The sequence below is a fragment of the Patiria miniata genome, unplaced genomic scaffold, assembly GCF_015706575.1.
Source record: "Patiria miniata isolate m_02_andy unplaced genomic scaffold, ASM1570657v1 HiC_scaffold_5, whole genome shotgun sequence".
Lineage (NCBI taxonomy): Eukaryota > Metazoa > Echinodermata > Asteroidea > Valvatida > Asterinidae > Patiria > Patiria miniata.
The window spans coordinates 32,334,676-32,358,202 of record NW_024037072.1 but is presented as its reverse complement, the minus strand read 5'-3'; the positions used below and the strand labels follow the sequence as shown (position 1 = coordinate 32,358,202).

Sequence of the window (23,527 nt, the reverse complement as noted above, 5' to 3'; positions counted from 1 at the left end):
CCCCTCCCCCCAACAATGAAAATGAAATACATGTAACGTTCCTTTTTCATAGCTCCATGATGAAATAAAGTAAAGAATAGGAGGGGAGTTATGTAGCAATTTCGGGGGAGGAATTAAGGCAACATTTGGTGATTCAGAATCAGAGATAATGTTGTGAAGGAATAATGAGACGTACGTACCATCCCTAATTATGCCTCATCCTACTTTGCATTGAATTTTAACTGGTCGACCGACCAAAGTCAAAATTCAAAAAAGGAGTTCTAGCGCCCCAGTCACTGGATCTAATGTTAACCATGCAGAATATGCCAGAAAAAAGGGTCCAGAGTCTGTAAGTTTTACTCTTAAAATTTTTCTTGACCAGCTTAAAGGGATGGGCTGGAAGAATGCCCCCCCCCCCAAAAAAAATGAACATCATGCACCTCTCAAAACTAACGACAAACAAGTTAGGCCTTTTTTTTTACAGAGCGTGATTTGTAAATAAAGATTCTTTTATTTATTCAACCTTTTTTACAATGAATTTTTTTTATTTAAAAATGCATATGGCCAAAAAAAATAAGTCTCCGGTTTCTGGTATGCGCGCGCGTCGCCGTAGCCATGCGCGTCGGCAAAATGAAAAAGTTTTTTTTTCAATGAAAGATGATGTCTCAAAACCACCAAACTCACTGGTTTGACTGGAATCCTGCTGCTGCACAATTTTAACGTGTTTTTAGATGGGATTATGATCGAGAATAAGCTTCATGTGGCCTCTCTGGACTCCCATATATTTGCACTAAGTTTAGTTGGGCACCATTTTGCAGTCATCCGCCGACATTTGAAGCAAAAAAAAAACAGGTAAAAAAAAAAAAAAGCCGCGTCGCCGCACCACCTTTTGGGCAAGCTCCATACCAGAAACTGGAGACTTTTTTTTTTGGCCTAAATAAAAAAACTATAAACTGATTTTGATGTACTGATCAAGGAATGTGGTGAAGAACACAGCAAATGGTTTTAAAACCAACTGGTCAACCACACAGCCTCGACCCCATGGGCTGCGTGGGCATTAATTCTTTCACTAACTGTACATGGCACGTTATTCCATTCTAAGATATACAATTTTAGTGCCGCAAGTGAGCTCCAAATACATGTATAAAAATCAAATCAACAAGAATAGAAATTTCAGAAATTGGCATTTTTACTACAACCTGGAGCAGAAAATGCTTTGGAGAAAATTGATGAAATTTCTTTTAAATCACTATCCTTTGTTTATAAAGCATGTTATCATAAAATACCAAAGTTTACTTCATTCCCACGCTTATATTTTGAAAAAGGTAATTACAGTCTTCGTATTAAAAACCACTAACAGTTGAAATATATTCAATGTGTTTGAAATTTAATCACTTGGAAGGGATTTCCTACTGGGCGTTGAATTTGGCAAAATAAATACAAATATATAAATTCACTGAATATCATGCAATTTGGTATATAGCATAGAAAATAGAAAATTAAGGAGCAAAAACACCTTAAAATCTTACTTCAAACATTATTCATAAATACCTCAGACAGTTTACCTATTCTATTGGTCGAGAGACTGTCACACAGGTGGTATTAAGCTGCTGTTTAAACACCGGCCAGGGATGTTTAAGACCGGTGTTTAAAGGGAATATACATCATTTGCTTTTGCTGTAATTTTCAGAAATGGATGGAATTGGGGGTTGGAAATATATAGCAAATATAGTTACACTGACTTTTTTGAGGTTTTGGATTCGAAAATGCTATAAAAACCAAGAAAAACAATCATTTTCCTGTAGTCTGGTTCCCTGACTCCATATAAGAAGAAACAGAGCAGTTTACATGCATTGGGGAATTGTAAGGTCAGGGAACCAGTCTAGCTGGCTTGTACCCGTTCATAGGTGTGTAATCGATTGCAAACAAGTGCGATGGTCAATTGGGGCCAGTATTTGAAAAAAAAAACCAGTTGGAAATTGATACAAAAATACCACTTTCCTTGAAAATGACAGTATACCAGGTGCCATGATTTTACAGGATGCTTTACACTGTCATTCACTAACAGTCCAGCAAGGTATTTCAAAGTGATTTGGTAGTTTTATTTTTTGATGTTTGCCAATGTTGTATTTTCCCTTTAAAACTGCGCGCTGCGCCACATGCGGGCAGTGAGCACCACATGCTGGCAGTATACTTACCGTGCACCGGCTACCCCCAGTTGCTTGAGATTCATTAATATAATCTCCATACAAGGCCAAGTGTTGAGCACATATTGTGTGCATCGCACACCATAAAAGTGGCCTGATCTGAACATGGAGTAATATGTGGTATATGTGGGTCTTCAGCTCGGGCCATTATCAGTGGCAAGGCCCCTACCCGGTTTTAAACCACATGTTTATAACTGCTCCAATCCACTATACTGTCCCCTTATTTCAAATATTTAACAATCAAAAAATGAATGATTTCTGCTACATGCTAATGACCATGGAAAGACCAAAAAATACGACCGCGATCCCCTGGCATATGCTGGCAGTATTAATACAGTCAGTTAGTAAGTGCAATCAACAATGACCTCATTTGACTCCTAGATGACCTTTGACCTCAAAAGTCTCTCATCATCTCAAGTCCCGCTACCCAAAGATTATTGTCACCAAGTTTGGTTGAGATTGAAGTCTGACTTTTCATATGACAGGACACACACACGTACACACCCACGTTTGTTTATGGTGTAAATCGAGGATTTTCTTTTGTTCCTCTTCTCTTTTCCTTTGTTTTTACGTTTTCGCAACAGCTCTCATTGGTTTTGTACACGTTTTCTAATCGAGGTCGTCCTCGATTTGGTTACTGTCCTCGATTCACTGATGATGTTGCATGTGTGTGTCCTCGATTTACACCATAAACAAACGCAGACAGGAATACACTATCGCAATATCCCCCTTTATTGCTAAAGCAAAGCCAGGGGGATAAAAATACAGCAACTTGTTGACATGCCATGTGAACAGCTATAGCTGGACTTTTTTTCTTTGGATTTAACTATGTATAGTCTCCATTATTTACTCTCTTCACAATTTCTCCAGAACCAGTCTGCATATGCATGACCTGCACTCGACTCTTGAAATCGTCAATGTTTACGTAACATCCCTGGAGGAAAAACAAGAAGGAAAGTCATTATTCCACCTACTGTATCAACATCAGAATTGAAAATGGTTGGAAAAGTAGACAGCGATTCAAATATGTCTGCTCTCTTGAAAAATTTGATTTAGATTTCACCTACAAAGGAGTCATTGGAAACTGTTTATACACAACAATATGAGCTCGATCGGAAATATTTGGAAGCTGCGGGCCAACAAATTTGTTTTCAAATTGCATGAATCATGTGATAGTGCCACATAATTTCTGGAGGGAGTAGTGTTTTGAGTAAAAAGATCGGGTTCTTGACCCCAGTGACCCCATGATGAGCTTTGACCCCAGTTTGGTCATGTGACATGTTGGGGATGGGCTACTGATATTTTTGACAAAGTTTGGTTGAAATCGGTCAAAATGTGTAGGAGCAATAGACAATGTCAACGTATGTTAACCCTAACCGCCCCGCCTTCCTTCAAACTCCTCTTTGCCAAAGTGGAGGAATTTGGAGGATTGAGGATACATATAAACATGCGTTACTGAGTTAGTAGGATGCACTTTGTCAAGGTCTTGGGCCGTCATTTTCTTCTCCCAGATTTGCAGGGGAAAATTCACCAGAAACCTGCTTTATGTGACACATACATGTCGACCTAACTCTTGAAGTCTGAGAGACTGGCAACGGAGATGAGAGTTGACTCACCTCGAGATGTCGCCTACCTCCGTTGAGAGCAAATGCATGTCTCGCATGGAGGATGCGCAGATTGTTGAAGACAAAACACTCTCCAGGCCGCAATCTGTGAGAGACCTGAGGTTATAGGAAAGAACAGCAAAGTCAGATACCAGAGTTGTAACTAAGTCAATCTCAAGTGAGTGGCAATTCAAATCACAGATGAGGTGACAAGTAACAGGGCATGAAGTTGAATGATCAAATTAGGTTTTGCCCTTCACCGACATATAAACACTATTATACTCAGTGTGTTACCTCCCGAGTGAAAGTTGGAAAAAAATCACTCCGGTCGAACCCATGACCTCCTGCTTTCTATTGCAGATGTCTTACCACTTGACCACCGAGCTAACGGGATCGGTTGGCTGGTTTGAATCTGATGTACATAGCAGCAGGTACCACATTAACTATTTATAAGATGGAATTTTTCGATGGAATTTATACGTTGGTGAAGGGCAAAACCTAATTTGGTTTTCCTCACCCCGACGCAAGAATTTCATCTTATGAATAGTTAATGTGGTACCTGCTGCAATGTACATTAGATTCGATCCAGCCAAACCGATCCCGTTAGCTCGGTGGTCGAGTGGTAAGACATCTGCACTAGAAAGCAGGAGGTCGTGGGTTCAAGTCCCATCTGAGTGGGAGGTAACACACTGAGTATGCAGTGTTAGTACGTCGGTGAAGGGCAAAACCTAATTTCAGTTACATCACCCTGCAAAAAAAATTCCATCTTATGAATAGGAATGTCTACTAGTCACTGAGAAGCTTTTTACTAGACTTGAGACTGGATGGCTTATGATTGACTTCTGACTGACTTGTGACAACACAACAATTGAAGTCATTATTTGGCTTGATAGAAGTAAGTGCATTAATGCATTTGTCTTTAACAATCCCCTATTTCTGGTGTGGTATGTTTACAGCAGCCACTTGGCAAAACCGCATACTATGGCGATCGGTCATTCACAATATAATGCCCCCGTCTGTGGAAGAGGCTACCGGCAGCAATCCGATCTGCTGATACTGCCGATCTGCTGATACCTTCAACATTTTCAAACTTACTTGAAAACCCATCTTTTCAAGCATTACTTCTGTATCACTTAAGTTAATTGTTAAGTCTTAATTAGGCCTGTTTGAATGTTTTTAAACTGTTTTATCTGTATTTCTTTAATAACCTGTGGATTTTTAATTGTACAGCGCTTTGTGATGTCTTTGTTACATGGAAAGCATTGTTAAAATAATTCATATTATTATTATTTATTTCACCATGTACGAAAAGTATTGTTCTAAGACCCTATTAGTCATGGGCTAGATACGAGAACCACAAAGTGTTCGGTCAGGATAAATTGACCACTTTATTTTCTCCTTTCATCTTTCAATGTATCACACACTACCCTTCCCCCAACTGAAAAAAAGCTGCCAAAAACTTGTTCAGTCCTTCATTGATGAATCATAAGCTGAAATCTGGCAAAGTTTTTCTTTTACTGATATGGTTGGTATTGTAATTAATACATTCTCAACCAGCATGACCAGTTGCCTTATTTTTCACCAAATTACAACACAGTGATCAGAATGGACTGTAGCTATTCCAATCAAAAGGAAGACCAAAATCTCACTTTTAGTAGAACCTACCTTAAGCTTTGATGTGTTTATTAATTCAGAAAATTTCCTGTATGCCTCATAATACGGTTCCACGTCATCCTGCAAAAGATTTATGAATGATAAAATAATCATAAAAATGAAAAATCCTTTGAACGCAATTCTGCTACTACCCTCCAGACGTCTGTCTAGAAATAGTAATTTCCAATGAGTAAAACCCAAACCACTGGATTCCATTATGCATGTAAATATGTTGTCAGTCTCTTTGCTTAACCAATTAGTCACTGTAGCGAGCAAAACGAAACCGCCCGAGCACTCAAGGATTTAGAGATTTTTCAGTGAAAAACACAAATACAATGTCATACAGGTGCTGATGGGTTACGGAGCACAAGCCAGTGCCATAAACCTGCTTATAACACACCTCTTGCTGGTTCTTTATCCTGGTTGGCTGAAACGCGGTCACGTGTGGTTCACTAATATAGGTTAGTGCAAGACATCGCGCGCGTGTAATCTCCAGAGTATAGTGACCGATCAGGCACTATACTCAATTTTTGGACTGGTTACAATGCCCTCTCAAAAACTCTAACTCAAAAACTGAATCTAGGGAAACTAAAAGTGTTCCTTTAATTGTTGAATGGCTCATAGTTGAATCGCTTATGAGTTAATTGTTGAATTAAAACAGTTCAATTATAAAACCCTGAACAAGTTTCTTTTCTTATTTTATATTTTGGACAGAGGTGAGTTATAAAACACATATGGACTTGCATTATCTGGTCACTAGTGCACGTCTATGCCCCCTCGGGCCTGTGAGTGACCCTCTTCCGGTCACTAACAGTCTTTCGGGGCACATAGACGTGCACTAGTGACCTCACTGCCAGTCCATATGTGTATAATATGCCATGCACTTGCAGCCAGGGATCCTGCCCAAAGGCACGATGCTTGCAACTTTTGAAATATTGCAAACCTGGAAAATGGAAAACGGTGCACTGAACTCCAAGTTAGCCCAGAATACTTGGCCCTGAATTCTATATATACTTAAAGGGCATATACAACATTTGCAAACATAAAAACAGACTACCAAAGTATTATGAAATACCTTACTGGACTGTTAGTGAATGACAGTCTAAAGCATTCTGTAACATTATGGCACCTGGTGTGCTGTCATTTTCAAGAAAAGTGGTATTTTTGTATCAATTTCTAACTTTAGTCGGCCGACAGAGTTGGGAAAACATATTTAGTTAGTCTGCATTATTTTTGCAATCGATTACACACCTATGAACAGGTACAAGCCAGCTAGACTGGTTCCCATGACCTTACAATTCCCTGACGTCTCTTACTTTTCGAACACAAAACTTCAAACAAGTCAGTGTAACAGTATTTGCTACAAAATACTAATCCCCCAAAATCATCCAAAAGCAAATGTTGCGCATTTACTTTAATATCCATTAAATGTGTCAAAAACTCACCTCTGGAACCTTGAGAGGGCCTTCAAATGGCGGGGCCCAAATCACAGAGGAAATCTGGGAATTGAGATCAGACAGACAAATGAAAACAATTACAACTGACGGAAGAATGAAATACATTGGTAGAAAAGAGTACAACATGTCTAATCATTGCATTCCTTTGTCTTTTGCTTGTAGTGTGCCTCATCAAAATACTATGAGCAGAGGCACTGGCACTTGACATTTCTCTATAGACCTTTATCATGCTGCCACCATTTCAGTCATGTTCCCTGTATCCAATAACAGTACTGAATAATAGTTTTTTTGTGCAAAAAGAAACCAGACTATTTTTCCTTCCAGCTTCGCTTTGGTTACGATGATTTAATGGGAAAAATCAAGATGGCCGCAACATGATAATGGTCTATAGTGGGGAATCCAAAAGTGGGGGTGAATATATTATCAGTCAAGTGAGGGGGCATGCACATATTTGTAAGGCGTTCTGGCAATATGAGACAGAACTTGGCACAGGTCGAAATAAGGCTCTGCAGGTATTAGGAAAGAGAATAGAACTCTCCTTACAATAACGTTGTTACACTCCAATCAGACATTCCGTTGAAAAGCTGTGGCTGTTTAAAGTTCGCATTTATCGACATGTCAAACTAACAAAATACTGAGAAAAAGGCCTTTGAAGTTTCGAATTTTGTAGTCGTATAAATGAAAGATGCCAATTGTTTTTCCTTAAAAACACTTTTATTCCACGATTTTTATGCTTTTCTTTTAATCTTAAATATGTGTAGTAGACATGAAAATATCAATAAATCTGAAAATCGAAAAAAAAAATCAACCCCATTTGCTGTTTTTTTCCTTCCAAAACGGCCTGTGCCCAGTTCCGTAATATTTTGTCAAAACGCCTCACATTTGTGAAAGCACATCCTCATCATCGGTAAATATGCAAAACATGAACATCATTGCATGAATAATAGCAACTCTGATAATATTTCTTAATGCAAGTTCCTTCATGCATATATACCAAACAATATCTAGCTTTAGAGGTGGGAGGAATATTGCTTTGGGGGAAACCCAAGGAATCAGGTAGGGACTGAAAATCCAATCCACATATGGATCAGAGCAGGAATTGAACCTGGGCCCTAGAAAAGGAAGGCAAGGAAAGGACCACTGTGCCAACCTGACTCACCCTGTATCTACTTGAGCTACTATCTGTTCCCTCAGATCTCAAGATTATTCCATATGTTAAGCTGAAACCACTTCTAGTAATCAGTTTGCTCTTGTGATGGCAATTTGGATGCTCAGAGTCAGAAGCTATGTTTTACTCCTGTGACACATTTGAAATATGACCAATGAATGAAGAGCCGGTGGCTCATGAATATGTATGAGGTGTAATATACAAATAATGAATACTTATGAGTGCACTGGTTAGAATAATTTCATGAGGTGACAGATGGAATGTTCCATTCTACAAGCAGAGCCGAGTCGAATGGAACATTCCATTTGTCAAGGAATGAAATTATTCTTTCCATTGCACGAATGTGATACATTCATTATTTATTTTATACAACACCTGAATAAATGCTCATCATCTGAATGGTCAGAGCTGCCTGTGCAATTGAACTTTTATTTAATACTGTGGAATGGAACTTCTGTTTCTGTGGTCCGTAGGTTGGGATGAAAAATTCAATGACATGTGATCAACGCCAGAACAAATCCGATGACGGGGATTTATTCAGGCATTGTATAATACCAGATATACTTCACTGCATGACTGACCTTTCCATCTGGAGTAACTGTGATATGTGGACGGTGGTAGATGAAGGCAGCTGGTGTCTTCCTAATACGAAGAATGAACACATTTCGGATAAATATCAAAAGTAGTATGGAAGACATGTATGGTGCATGTAGAAGGGGGAATGTATTCAGATGTAATATGAATGGCTTGCACACATTCACCGATATATAACTGTGGACTAACTAAATTTGGTTAATTGGGGGCAGTATTTGAAAATAGATGGTCAGCCAACCATCGTTGGAAATTGATAATACAAAAATTCCACTTTTCTTGAAAATGACAGCACGCCAGATGCCATGATTTCATAGGATGCTTGAGACTATTAAATGTATTCAATTACAGCCAAGTAAGGTATTTCATGATAATTTGGTATTTTTTTTTTTTTTTGTGTTTGCAAATGTTGTATATTACCTTTAAGGCAAGATTTGAAACATCAGCTTTTTGGAATCAGAATGAAATAATGCCATTTGAAGATAACTTGTTTTCATTCAAAAGGCTGTGATTGATATATGGCCTTCATCCAGTAGCATTTGTTTTTCATGGGCACCCTGTGCAATGGTATTCGTGCTTCTGTCATCTCCTTCTTTGTTGACTTTGAGGGGGTACGTGTGCAAGGAAACCACAGAACATCATATTTCTCTGATGCTACTACAAACAATGTTATCAAAACTACAATAATCTCCACTCGCCTCTCAAAATGAATTTTCTGAAAAGTTGCAGGAACTCGTGTCAGTGTAGCGAACATGTCTGAATGAAGCCGTTGCATCTCTTGAGCCACGTGCATCACATCCAAGAAGAGGCTTTCACCACCTGTAACCTGCTCGTCAAACCTGGGAAAAGAAAGAGAAAACAATTTTCATAAATTTTCCAGGATGACAATTAACAAAGCAGTCAACAATTGTTTTGTTATACCTCTGTCTTGGATTCTTTGGATTTTGATGTAAAAATCACGAAAATAAACAGCAGTAAACACAACAATCATGTCGATTGAACGTCAACTCACATGCATGTCGCATGCTGATCCTCTGCTAGTTGGCTGCTCCCACACATGTGTGAAAACATGGTGAAAGTAGCGTGGGTACCAACGATACAAGCATTTGTACCGTACCGTACGTACGTACCGTACGTACGTCATATCCCACAGGGAGTGTGCCGTGACTTTTTACAAACTTAACACGTGATTGTTCTGGGCCAATAAAAATACAGTATTCAAGACGGTTGTATAACAATATTAATTATCCCACGAGCTTGAGTGGAACACGGAATAATGTAGTGCGTCTGTGTCCCACATGCCACAAGGCCAAAGGCCAAGTGGTATGTGAGACACAGACGCACTACATTTTCTGTGGTCCATGAGCGCAAATGGGACAACAAATTTATCCTCAAGCAAACGTGACACACGGTGTATACACTAACTTTTCCGCGGTTATGGCTCGGGCATCTTAGAATGGCGTATATGCGGAGTGCGTTATGGACCAGGAAACTTGCCACACAGTATAAAGATATAGAACGCGCCGCAAGTGTGTACAAGTGTGTAACAAGTGTGTATCTAAATGCACGTGATGATCCATATCGGACGCAACCACCCCAATTTTGAATGCGCAATGAGTATTGTGCAGCACTGGTACCAAAACCAAGTCGCGTAAGCTTAGAATAGTGCAATACGCGGAGTGCGGTATGGACCGTGGCTGTGCTACATAGTTATATGTAGCAATGCTTGTCGCCATGGATCAACAAATCAGGATGGAGGATTTAAGTTTACTTGAAGATAAATGGTCATGGTGGCGACTGCTACTGGAACAGTTCGACACATCTTTTTTGTTTTCTTCACTTTTTTTCTGTACTTTACCTGGAATTTTTTCATTTGCATTTTCTTCGCACTGGAAGTTGACAGGAGGTTTAGCATAAGGAAAGGTTTGCCACAAGGGTTCTGAGCACAAGTAAAGAAATTGCAAGTAGATAACGTGGATGAGGTTAGTGATTGATACTTGGCTGAGCAGTCCTTACGTGTTGCTATGCTCATACGTTTGCTTTCCTAATGTGTAGTTGTTGATGTGAATTAAGTGTCACTTTCTCCCTCCCCAGCCAAGAAGAAACATCACTAGTCAGGTCACAATTAACAGGGGATGAACAGCAATAAGTTTTAATAGTAACCCTAACCTTCCCAAATCCTCTTTGCAAAATGGAGGATTTTGCAGGATGGAGGCTATGTGGCAAAAAATGTGTGGCTGATTTTTGAGGGTTGCACTGTGTCAAGGTCTTAGGCCGGACCTTGTGTTGTTTGTGCTCAGTCATGCATAAATTTAGGCCTAGATTATACTTGAAGTTCTTGCACTACTCCAGGATGTCACTGGCTCTGCCTCAACATTTAAATATCTCTCATAGGACGCCATCTTCGTATTCAACGCCATCAGGTACTGTGCGCGCAGTGTGCAAAATGTTCTAAACACGTGCCCATGTTGCTCGGAATTTTTTCTAAATACAGCGCAGTTGATGCGCGTCATGAAAATTTGACGCTAAAAATGCCGATGCACGTGGCAATCTGAAGGAAGTGACGTCAATTGAGAGAGACCTATTGACGGTCATTGCAGGATGATTTTGCAGGATTGAGGCGGTGGTCGATCGCCCCTCCAAGGATTCAAGAAATAACGGATGATTTTGGATTGAGGCTGTATGCAATTTTTGCATGGAGGCAGTTATGGAGGATTTTGCAGGATTAAGGTTGCATCCTAGCAAAAATGCTGTTAAGGAATGCCACAGTTAATTCAAATATCTTATTCCTTGATTTGAGACTGGACTTATGTGATTGACCACTGACCGTAACAAAACCAGTGCTAACACTATGAATGAATAAATGAGTAACTCTGCAAAAAAAATTTAGACCTCGTATTTCTACGGGCCATAATTGCCCTGAGTTATCGATCCAACCTCCCCCAGTGATATGCAGGGGGATGGTGGAGGCCAGAGGGAGGAGAACAAGAGGACAGAACAGCCAATACATCTTACTTCAAGCAATGGAGCAGCTGCAATCCTGGTGGCGACTGGAAGTACACCAGATCCATATGCAACTCCAGAGCAACAGGTGTGTAGGCCACGTTGATTGCATCCTCCGTTGCCTCCACAGTGAAAGTCTTCGTCAGGAAATAAAACCAACAATATTCAGATTGGTCGTACGACAATGACACTGATGATTTATAACGATGTCTATACTGAAAGGCTAAAGCATGTCTTTTCAAGACTAGGCAAACCTATTAAAGCTGGTCACACTATATCAGCGCACAGAGCAGCCTATCTCAGCGCACACAAAGTTCTATTCAACTGATTCAGAATGGCTATCTACGGGAAGTCTTTTCTTGCATCTGATATTCACAATGGTGTTATGGGTCAATCCTATACAACAGCACTGCCCAGCTCTCTTTACCAGCCTGCGACCGGTCTAAGTCACAAGTGAGAGTCGGTCGGTCGGTCGGTCAGTCAGCAGGCAGTGAGAAAACTACAAAGAGGACATCAGGCTTTCCCTCTGGGACCTGCAAAAATTCACTTAATTTGACAGATTTAAAGGTAAAGAAATACATCAGATTTCACAGAAGGAAATTACCATTATCCCTAACCCCCATCAGGTATTCTTCAGGTACCCTGCTAAATGCAACAATATCCAACTCATCTCAAAGTAGAACCCCTGCTAAATGCAACAATATCCAACTCAACTCAAATAAGCCATTTGCGAGTTAAATTTGAATAAAATCTGGAACACTGACATAATCCGGTGCTTTGCACGTTTTAAGTTTGCATTCTCCCGACCAAAGAGACTGTTACTATATCATGTGATTCGGGGCAAGCCTTATGCTAGCAACCCCCAGCTACGGCATGGTCTGGTGTCTTTGTGCCATTTTCACCCATTGTTAACAATGTATTGGTGCTGAGCGTCTCAGCAAGAGCTTGCCCCGAATCATGTGATTAGCAACAGTGTCTGTTGTCTGGAGAATTCAAAGTTAAAATGTGCCAAGCATTCTGAGCAAGTCAGTGAACCAGATGTTTTTCAAATGTAAATCCCAAAGGGTAAAGGGATACCGCAAATGGCTCATTAGAAACCCTGCTATATGCAACAAACTGCAACAGTAGATTCTGTAGCATTGTGCAGTGAACCCAATGCATACCAACCTTGGCACCAAGCAGCTACCCTGCCTAATGCAACAAAGTGCAACAGTGAATACTCTTGTATCGACTTGGCACTATGAGCAGTTACCCTGCTAAATGCAACAAGATGCAACAAGCATGGGGACTTGAGTTGGCCGCTAAATGCAACAATATGCAACAACTTTGTACCTTCGTTGCTATCTGTTACATACTTTAGCAGGGTTAGGGTAAAACATGTATCCTGAACGTTGAAACTATGACCAAAGCCGCTGAGTGTCTCCACAGTAAAAGTCTCCCCGGAGTCAAAAATTGTGGACAAAAATCTGTTCCCATCAACTGGACCCTCATTACTCCAATGACAAGAACATACCCTAATATAGTGCAAGGAGCCCATACAAGCTAAGTGATAGATAAACTAATGTTTACCTTTCCATACAGTGTTTCCTGGACGGGAGCTACCAGCTCTGCAACCTTGCACACACAAAAAGATGAAATAATGGATTTGTTTCAACTATGAAAATGTGCAAATCCAGGAAAATCTCCAAGAAATTAAAAAACATGATCTTCCCCTGATAAATAGGTAGTGATGTGATAGGGTAAAATCATACGGTGATGTGACTTGACCAAGTGATTTATTTAAACTGATTTACCTTGCAGATATGGCCTACTTCACAAGGCACTTCTTTGACAAGTGCAATTCCATCCTCATTCAAATCTCTCAAGAATCTGCACAAAGTTGAACAGAAAGATCAATTGACTCATCAGTGCCACACATTGAGAGCTAAGTTTGATCTTTTTAATAACAAAAAACAATGGATTAAAGATGCGTACCTTGTGCTCTTTAAAAACACAAAAATAATTAAGCTGCTGCAAACTGCTCACTGAAATATACAAATCAAAAAGTTAGAGAGGCTTGATGTATTTCGTCTTTAGCAAAGACTTCTTCCGAAGTCTGAAGAAGTCTTTGCTAAAGACGAAATATATTAGGCCTCTCTAACTTTTTGATCTTTAAAAAACAGATTTTTATTTGGGCCAGTTAGGGGTAAAACTTTTTCTTAATAGAAGCATTGGGAGAGCGCTACTTTTTGTCATTAGAGATGTTATTACCTTGACCCCATGATGACCTTTGACCCGAGTTTGGTCATGTGACATGTTGGGGCTGGGTAGAAACAGTCAAAATATGTAGGAGCAATAGACAATGTCAACGTTTGTTACTAACTACACTTACGTAGGGATAACGGACAGCAATTTGTTGAGCTGCTACCCGCAGCCGTAAAATTCATTTACCTATTGACATCGTCTGTTTCTGTGAGCAGATCATGAAACTTGTGCTCCTTGATAGGACCCTGTAAGGACACAGAATGAGAAAAACAATATTACACCTAAAAACCTTGTCAAAGGGAAAACGTGTCAACCTTCAATGACATTCTCACAGGATTTGGTGCACTGTACGCGTAACGTCTGTTATTCATGCTTTTCCAAAGAGAACTTCCAACAATCAAATAACATTTGTTGTTTTACTCGGTGTTAGTCTTGAAAGTCTGGAAATCTTGGCGGTGGCAACAATTAAGGTCGAGGTAGATAACCAATTAAAGGGAAGATACAACATTTGCAAACATCAAAAAACGAATTGATCAAATTGTAACAAAATATCTTGCTGGATTGTTAATGAATGACAGTCTAAAGCATCCTGTGAAATCATGGCTCCTGGTGTGCTGACATTTTCAAGAAAACTTGTATTTTTCCAACGCTGGTCAGCCGACCATCGTTGGAGAAAACTGGCTATTTTTCAAAACTACTCCTAAATTTTCGTAATTAGTTATTCTGCATTTTCTTTGCAATTGATTACACATCTGTGAAGGGGTACAAGCCTGCCAGAATGATTTTCTGACCTTACAACCCCCAAAGTCTATAAATTGCAACGTCTCATTTTAAGTCAGGTACATGTAAGTGGGGTCAGGGAACCAGACCACAAGAACATGGTTGGCTTTCTTAGATTTTCCAGCATCCCAGAACCCAAAACAAGCCAGTTTAACAATATTTTCTATAGCATACTAATCCTCCAAATATATTTATTTCTGAAAATTGCAGCAAAAGCAAATGGTGTATATTCCCTTTAAGTGAATGAGAAAAAATGACCTTCACTACAGTGTTAGCCAAGACCTTCCTATCCTTAGCAAAATCTACATAAGATGACATGCATAATCTAGCAAAACTTCGGCTTGTGTGCAATGTTTGGAGGTTTAGGGAACTTTATTTCTCAAAATGTACCCCTAAATTGCACGTTGCGATCTAAGAATGATGTAAATGCACAAAAAGAGGGATTTCTAAACTATTGGTCTATTTAGTTTCAGTCTTCCCAAAAAAATTCAAACTCTCGAAATTATTCATGAACCTGCCTTGAACACAGCAACGTCTTGTTTCCGGGAGGTTTCCTGGAGAGATTGTCGGGAGTAGCTGTTGTCTTTCAGCCAGGGCAAGGGAAGAACGGTTTCATGGGACTCCTCGTTCCACTCAATGTGCAGGGTGCCACTCACTGGGAATAATGAACAAAACTACAGCCAGGGACCAAACGAGGACACCAACACACTGTACCCCTCACTAGGAGTCCAAAAAGTTTGTTGTGACTTTTTGGGGGTCGGACAAATCCAATGAATGGGCATGTTTAAGTGCAAGACATGGGGGGGGGGGGTTCAAAGTTACTCACAGAGCCCCAATGGCAGAAGTTTTTTATAGTGCCAACTCTTGAACAAAAGAACGACTATAGCCTCTCCAAAACAAGGTGTTCTCCAATCTTATCTGCAGGAAGGACGCAAACATCTGCACACGAATACCTACATTTTGTCTCATACCATTAAAAAGTTGCATCGATGACAAATCAACGCCTTTGTCGAGGCTAAAATCTTTCAGCCATGAGGGCCCGCTTTAGTGAAGAGTGTTTCTAGCTATGACTAGCTTTGGTCTATAAGCACAGCCACCAACTAGCGATGTATCTAGGTTTGGTTTATGAGGGACGGCAGACTGTGGACTGTATAGCCAGACCTGTCCAATGCCCCACCAGAAAATGGACCGATCCAGTAAGCACCGCCCCATGGTGTACTGACCAATCACAGCCGTGATTTATGTCCGACGTGCGTGCACAGAAGTCCGACATGCGTGCACGTGCATATGATGCGCGCGGCAGGAAAATGCAGTGTGGCATTGGAGAGGAGCACATGGTAATTTGACAAGTGCGCAGTGGGCGGGGCTTACTGGATCGGTCTATTGTGACATCTTTGTCCTGCATTCGGGGCACATTCTCTGGGGACTTGAAGATCACGTGTTGTTAATGTCGGGAACTGACAGTGTTCTTTTTCTTACCTTTTATAAAAATTGGTATGCCCCAGCCCGCCAGTGCCAATAACATTTGGGTCAACAGACACACTAAGCCTTTGCTCTGGAATGGTCTGGTGCCTCTGTCCTTTTCCCCACCCATTAACCCCTTAAGGACAGGGTGTAATGGGGGCATTCCTCCACACATAGAGCAAGTGGCCCGCATGACTGCACAGCCTTTGTGTGGTAGCAGGACTGCACAAAAGCAGCAGCTGTAGAACTACCCATTGGCGGTGTGCCACGGCATGCCACAGCTGGCAACTGCATTCCAATGAGGATTAGCGGGCGCGGCCATTACTACTTCCGGTAGGCAAGTGGTTAATAACAATGTCACTATGGTTACAGGCCGCGTAATTTTTATTCCTAGGACATGTAGGAGGGTTAGGAGCAATGTCATGAATAATTCATGTTTATCCATGAGAACGGACAATGACATCAACAGCATTGTTGTTAGTTACTCAACTAGTTACAATACATTAAGAAAGGGGGGGTGGTGATTTGGGGGTTGAAATGAACTGAACTCAATTAACCCGTGTTGGGGGTGCCCTACAGCACGTCAGCCACAAAAAGGTTTGTTTTCAGGCCTGATAATGAACTTAGACAATTTTTTCTTCCAATTTTTTGGTGAAAAATGAGTCATCCATCCTTCTCCATGCCGTACAAGCGATTTGGAAGAATTTTTCAAAACTTCGCTTCTTTAATGGTTGCAGGCCAGTAAATCTGTCCAAAATCGCCTATGCCGGCCAAATCACGATTTGCATGTCCTCAAATTCTTCACTATTTAAGCATATGTGGGCTATGAACTGGAGGGATTGTAAAAAGGGATGAAAGCCGTGCACAGGAATGTGAGCTTGTAGTTATGTGCAATTTGGATGAAATTGGAGCCCTAAAAGCAGACTACAGGGTGTTTCAATAAAATGGAAACCCAACTTTGAAGAACCAGTATGGACAGACTAAATGTTTACTGGATATAAAACTGATATCGTCTGAAAGCTAGTCTTTGCCTTTCAATGATACCTTGTTTACATTTCCAGGGTCATGCATCGCTGAGCGCCACTGTCATGAGATTTTGATGCAAAATTGCAGTTGGTTCACTTTCATACATCAAACACAATAGGCATAGTGTGCATTAGAATAAGTATAAGTATAAGAGAAGAAGACACGAGTGCTTAAAAAGAAACCAAAAAACCAGTCAGGTTGGTTTCAAAACTGGATTTTATTGTTTGTCATGAATTTCTCGTTTTGACCAAGCCACGTTCAAAACAATGTGCCATTTTCCCGAGGATTAACATTCAAGCCATTTCACAGACAGTTCCGTAACAATAGGCACACGGTGCCCAGTGTTTGCTTTTTTATGAAAGTGAACCAACTGCATTTTTGCATCCAGTCTTCAAGACAATGATGCTCAGTGATGCATGACTCAGAAAACCTAAACAAGGTATCATTGAAAAGCATTGAGATTACGCTTTCAGATGATACCAGTTTTATAGCCAGTAAACATATCGTCTGTCCAAACTCATTCTTTGAAGTTGGGTTTCCTTTTTTTTGTAAACACCCTGTACTTTGCAATGGAGTGTAGGTGTCGTTTTTGTCAAAATGGCGATGGGCTTCAGCACCATTTTAAGGGGTGATCATCCCAAAAAAAAAATTGAAATGAAAGATAATGAAATTAGCTTTAATTTGATGTGTGTCTTGATTACCTTGGAGAGTTGTGAGTATTTTTCCTGAATTTTTGAAGTGGGGGCACATATCATTGGGGTCTATGGCAGTTTATTTACTAGTCTGCAACCCTATCAGCTTGCCCCAATCGCATGATGGCTTCTCATCTACAAAGTCGGAAAGCATACTGTGTAGTGAATTCTTACAGGGATGCACCTTAGTCGATCGGACCGTAAGCGAGGCAGGCAAGGAATAGCTTGGCAACAGCAACTGCCCATTGTCATGGCGACAGGCTGGGCAGTGACAATTTTTCCGCAACCATAAACTGTAATACCTGCCAAGAAGATAAAGAAAATTGTAGGGAAAAAAAGTGGCGAGGACACTTTGAAAATGAGGACCCCAAATTAGTGACCCCTTCTAACAAGATTTCTGGAGACTCACCTATAAAGTCACATGTTCGGGCCAAGGTAAGGCTTATACAAATCTAATTTACAAGTGACAGCAAGTCAATGAGTCAGTCAGTGAGATGGGTACAGAGAAGAATGTAGTCGACTGGACCTCTGGGACCAGCAAAGCCAATATTTTGGCCAAGGCGGGACTCATTCAAGTCTAATTCTCAAGTGATAGTCAGTCAGTCAGTCGGTGGCACCAGCAAAAATCTAAACATTTTGCTTACTTAAGCCGCATTGGCAAATGTCTAATTCATAATACATTTAAGACAGTTAACCCATTGCTATTGGTCAATAGCCTATCACATGGGTGGATTTAAACGGTTGATAAAACACCAGCTGTCTGGTTTTAAACACTTTTCTGGTGTCCCATGAAATTTGGACTTCTAAGAAAAATAGTCCCTTTTACCCTAGGCACGTGCAATATTATGAATGAGTCAGTATTTCATAGAGTCCTAAATTCACACTACACTGACACTGCCATGCTCTCGCCACATCGCCCGCCAATCTCAATATAAGGAGATTTATAGTACTACTCATGAGAGGCACATACCATAACATGAAGTGAAATTGTTGAACAAAATCGATGAAAATGTGCGAGTTTTAACTTGTTTTGACTTTCTGACCCAAAGGTATTTATGAATGGGAATAAATATGTGCTTGGTCAGTACAAGTACGTTTCAACCCGGCTTGGGGCCTGATTGCCGATAATGTTGAGACGTCCAGGCCACAAGCCGGTTTTAAACGTACTTGTTTACTTTTTTTAAACGTGCTTGTTTAAAACCGGCCAAGCACATATTTATTCCCTTAATCAATTAACTGTAAAAGGTCACGCACTTTTCCACTCACCGACTAAGTGTGCTGTCCTTCCAAGTTATTTCTAAGTGTTTCCCTTGAGCCGTCATTTCAGAAAAGAAGCCTGAAGCATCCTGCTGAGTGTCAGAATAAACACAATATTACTTGTCAACGTACAAAGCACATCAGGCAAGAAAACTTCTCCAGAGCTGTGTGGTTTTTAAAACAGGTCAAAATTTTATTGTACTGCTGAACATAAAATTCTGCACTTACATGTATGTTCACCATTCCTGGCCTTCACAGATAACAACTAATCCTGTAAGCACAGAATCCTTAGTACCGGTGTCATATGAAAATTGGACTCGTATAAAATCTGGACTCCTTTACCCTCTTATTGGTTAAACTCTCCTATTGTCTTTACTTACCGGGTACATTGTCTCCTGGACACCACATTGTCTCCTGATGACAAACAGAGCATGTTGTTCGAAACGTCAAGTTAAACCAACTGGTCCTTCTCAGAACCACACAACTCACTAAGAGATATCATTCACATGGCGTTACCGCAAACCTCCCATTCATTGATCATGTCCACCATGCAAACGTTTAAGTCTCATTTATCTTCACTCTAGCACGCGCAGTACTACCAATGAGTCCGTATTTCAAAGAGTCCTAAATTCATACTACACCGGTGCTTGTACATGTACACAAGCCAACTCTTATCTATGAAATAGTCTAACACAGTAAGTTTGCTACTTTTGTTAAAAGAGATTATTTGCTAACAGTAATAAGGAGATCCAATGAATTTGGGTTCTACTTTATAGGGACTAATGAACAAGACATCACAAGCTTACAAACTGAATGAAAGCTTATTCACATAAAAAACGTCTCTTTTTAAAAAATGTAACTGTCAGTTTTTGGGGCACCTATTGGCAAAACTAATTTTTTTTTTTAAATTAGAAACTTGTTAAAAACCAACCACTGTCTCAGTGTGATCACTTGTGTTGTGAACGGTGGTCAATCCAGCACACAGAATTGGGGAATGGCTCTGCTGCCACTTCAAGAGGCTGCGTTGAGACAGACTAGGAGAGATGCAACGTCCTCTCAAAATTGCACTCCTGATGACGTTCATTGTGGGGATTTTTTCAGGGCCAGTGACGTAAATCTGTAGGACTTAAAAGGTAAAATACAACATTCCCTTGAGAAAAGAAGAGAAAGAGGGGACCTAGTTATAGAGACTTTCAAGATATTGAAAGGCCTTGATAAAGTAGACAGCAGCAGATTCTTCAAAACAGCTGACAGAACCAGGACAAGATGTCACTCTTTTAAACTCTTCAAGCCATCCCTGAAGAAAAACATTGGATGTAGGAAGAACTTCTTCACCCAAAGAGTGATAAACATCTGGAATTCCCTTCCACAGGCAGTAGTGGATGCCAACACTGTAGCAGCATTCAAGAAAAGACTGGATTCTCACTGGAAGGAGGAAAAGATAGGATATGGGGTCACAAAGGCTATGCCTAATTAATTTACTCATTAAACCGGGAAAGTAGTAAGTAGTAAATTGGCCACATTTATGGTGCTATAGTACTAGGCCTAGTTAAGTGGGTCTAGTATTTGGTCAAAAATCAATTTGAAATCGCATTTATTTTGTCACTTTATACTCACACAATACAAAGGGCGATCGTGAAGTGTAAGGCCCGGTTCCTATAAGGGAACAAAATCCACTTTAAAATTATTGGACCTACCAAACTAGTTGGCGACATTCTCAATAAACATGTATGTCACAGATAGAGGGCAGGGTTTTGATTTTTTGAGAGAAATTTGGGGGTAAAACACGCGACCCGAAAAATAAAGATGGCGATCACCGCGCGATGTATAGTCGGACTCCCTATTATCGCGGCATCCCTATTATCGCGGCATGGGAAATTTCTCTTTTTGCGTTGCCAAAACTCCTTCAAGTGGTAATTTTTTTCCAGTTCACCAGTCATTAAGGACTTTTTGCCAAGTTGTATAAAAAGGACGATTAAAAAATGTTGTGTCTTTCGGGACTTTTAACGATTTTTAATAAATAATAACGTTTGCCAAAACTTGCAAATTTTCCCTCAACGTGTCTGCTAAAAGGTACCGTCTATATTTTAACATAAATCTTTAATGGTGCTCTGTCCATGAAAGTTCCATTGCCTGGTTCCCATTCTTCAGCTGCAAATGTATAATGAAGTCGAAGGACGATATTTGCACCACGAAATCGTAAAAACTTGTACGGGATCAAAATAAGCACAGCGTGTTAACAAAAATAAAACGGCACACCGTGTAAAGTGAATGGCGCCCCCAATCGCCAAACAGTAGACTTGCCTCAGTCATGTCAGTGAGTTGTGTTCTCCTTTCGGGGGAAGGGCAGGGTCTTAGAAATCATCCTGCAGATATAATAGTCTTTAATCAACTTGAACTTACAGGGAAAATATCAGACTTTATTCAGGGGGTGTTTTGGTCAAACATTAACTATGAATAAAAAAGTTAAGATCATTATAAAAACCACTTCCCGCATACCGCGATAATAGGGAGTCCACCTCCACACTCCGAGCATGTCTATTTTCACAGGCATCGTACACGGAATAAACCACACCACCGTCGGAATTTTTTATATCAATTTGAAAAGGAAGAGTTATACTACACAAAAGACAGGACAATTCGGGAAGGTTATAGTGGGGAATCTCTATTCCAAACGAGAAACGTGATAAGTACCACGATAATATGGCAACCCATCCTACCGTGAGTGAGCACGCACGGCGTGCTGAATTGCAAGACACAAACCGCGCAGGAAAATCGTAATTTCTACCCCAAGAATCTGTTCAAAATTGCAAAACGGGTGTCATTAGAATTGAGAAAAGTCTGCTTTTGATTGTAAAGGTGATTTTTGAGAAATAAAAATATTTTTGACTCTCAGTCTCAGTTACTCCTAGAACTATAACCCCGCAAAATTGTTGTCAGCACAAAACACTAATTAAGTACAAAAACGTCCATCCAAACCAAGCTTTTTCCCACAGAACCGCTGCACAGTTTGCCCCTAAACTCCGTACATTACCTCATGACATACTCACGTTATGTGCACCAAACAAACATCGGTGGATTCTGTCGGTTTTTCGGCAAAAATGATGAAAAATATGCCCTTTCCGCACTGAGCCAATCTGACACTTGAAACGTGCACGCGCGCAGAATGATCGCAGTAATTTTCGGTTCGATCGCTCAGAGCGCGCCGTGGGGGGGGGGGGGGGACGTACTTGCACTTGTACGCATGCGCATATTATCGTTCCGCTCCTACCATACCCCCCGCGGCGCGCTCCGAGCCATCGAACCGAAAATGACTGCGATCATTCTGCGCGCGTGCACGTTTCAAGTGTCAGGTTGGCTCAGTGCGGAAAGGGCATATTTTTCATCATTTTTTAATCTTTTTGCCGAAAAACCGACAGAATCCACCGATGTTTGTTTGGTGCACATAACGTGAGTATTGTCATGAGGTATTGTACGGAGTTTAGGGGCAAACTGTGTAGTGGTTCTGTGGGAAAAAGCTTGGTTGGGGATGGACATTTTTGTATTTAATTAGTGTTTTGTGCTGACAACAATTTTGCGGGGTTCTAACTCTATGACTATGAGGCTCCACTACGTGGAGCCTCAAAGTCATAGTTCTAGGAGTAAGTCTCAGTCAGTCTAATTTGATCAAAACAAAACAGGGGCCCTACACTTCACGATCGCCATATAAAGCTCACTTTATACTCACACAATGCCGTCTACAAAACGTTAAAGTCATTACCTTCAGAGGTCTAATTATCTTGACTTCTTGTATTAAAGTTGTAATTTCGGGTTGAATTCGGACGACTTTCATAACTTTCAGTCACGAAGGCGTCATGCTCCAAATCGCGCCCTCTATAGCTAGCTAGCTTGCCTCGGACAAAAGTGCGCCCGCATATATAATATCCATGCGGGTCAACTTTTGACCAATACTGAATGACAGGCAACAGTGTCAACGAATTCATTAAAGCCATTTCTCAGAAAACGTGTATATTTATGCATTTGGCAGTCTTTGCAGCAGTTTGTCCAATCGTACCAGATGATCTAAACCCATGTTTCTAGGGTCAAAGAATCATTAGAGCCATTTCTCAAATGATAATACTGACATTTTCTCAGCAGCATTAACTCTTTCGCTACGGCGAGCCGCTGACACTAGCGGCACACAAAAATTGTACATGTCGTACGCGTACGGCAAGCCGCCGCGCTGCTGGCAGCGGCTCGGTGACGTCGCTGTGAATAAACAGGGTATCCCCATAAGGCCCCCCCAAAAAAGTCTCCGGTGTCCCGGTCTCACTTCTCCGGCGTGCTAGCTTCTCCGGGCGGATTCGGCGGATAACTGAGCACGTTACAGTGTACGTCACGTAAGCACGATTCATGCCCATGT

General features: G+C 40.7%; 1 protein-coding gene across 7 annotated transcripts; it reads right to left on the bottom strand.

The window, feature by feature from the left end:
• Positions 1-2,980: 2,980 nt before the first annotated feature.
• LOC119741738 (probable gamma-butyrobetaine dioxygenase) lies at positions 2,981-23,023 on the bottom strand. 7 transcript variants are annotated; one of them, XM_038217619.1, is made up of 15 exons: positions 22,886-23,023; positions 20,057-20,250; positions 19,135-19,217; positions 18,043-18,170; positions 15,205-15,341; positions 14,093-14,151; positions 13,456-13,531; positions 13,232-13,276; positions 11,675-11,799; positions 9,358-9,498; positions 8,650-8,710; positions 6,889-6,942; positions 5,456-5,524; positions 3,803-3,907; positions 2,981-3,120 (listed from the first exon to the last, which is right to left on the bottom strand). In XM_038217619.1, the coding sequence occupies exons 2-15, from the start codon at positions 20,207-20,209 to the stop codon at positions 3,013-3,015; spliced, it is 1,344 nt and encodes a 447-aa protein (XP_038073547.1). In that variant the 5' UTR covers positions 20,210-20,250; positions 22,886-23,023; the 3' UTR covers positions 2,981-3,012. The 7 variants fall into 7 exon arrangements, with proteins under 7 accessions (XP_038073547.1, XP_038073549.1, XP_038073546.1 ...); XM_038217621.1 differs by having other exon boundaries at positions 22,853-23,013; XM_038217618.1 differs by having other exon boundaries at positions 20,057-20,242; positions 22,886-23,013.
• Between the last annotated feature and the right edge of the window lie 504 nt (positions 23,024-23,527).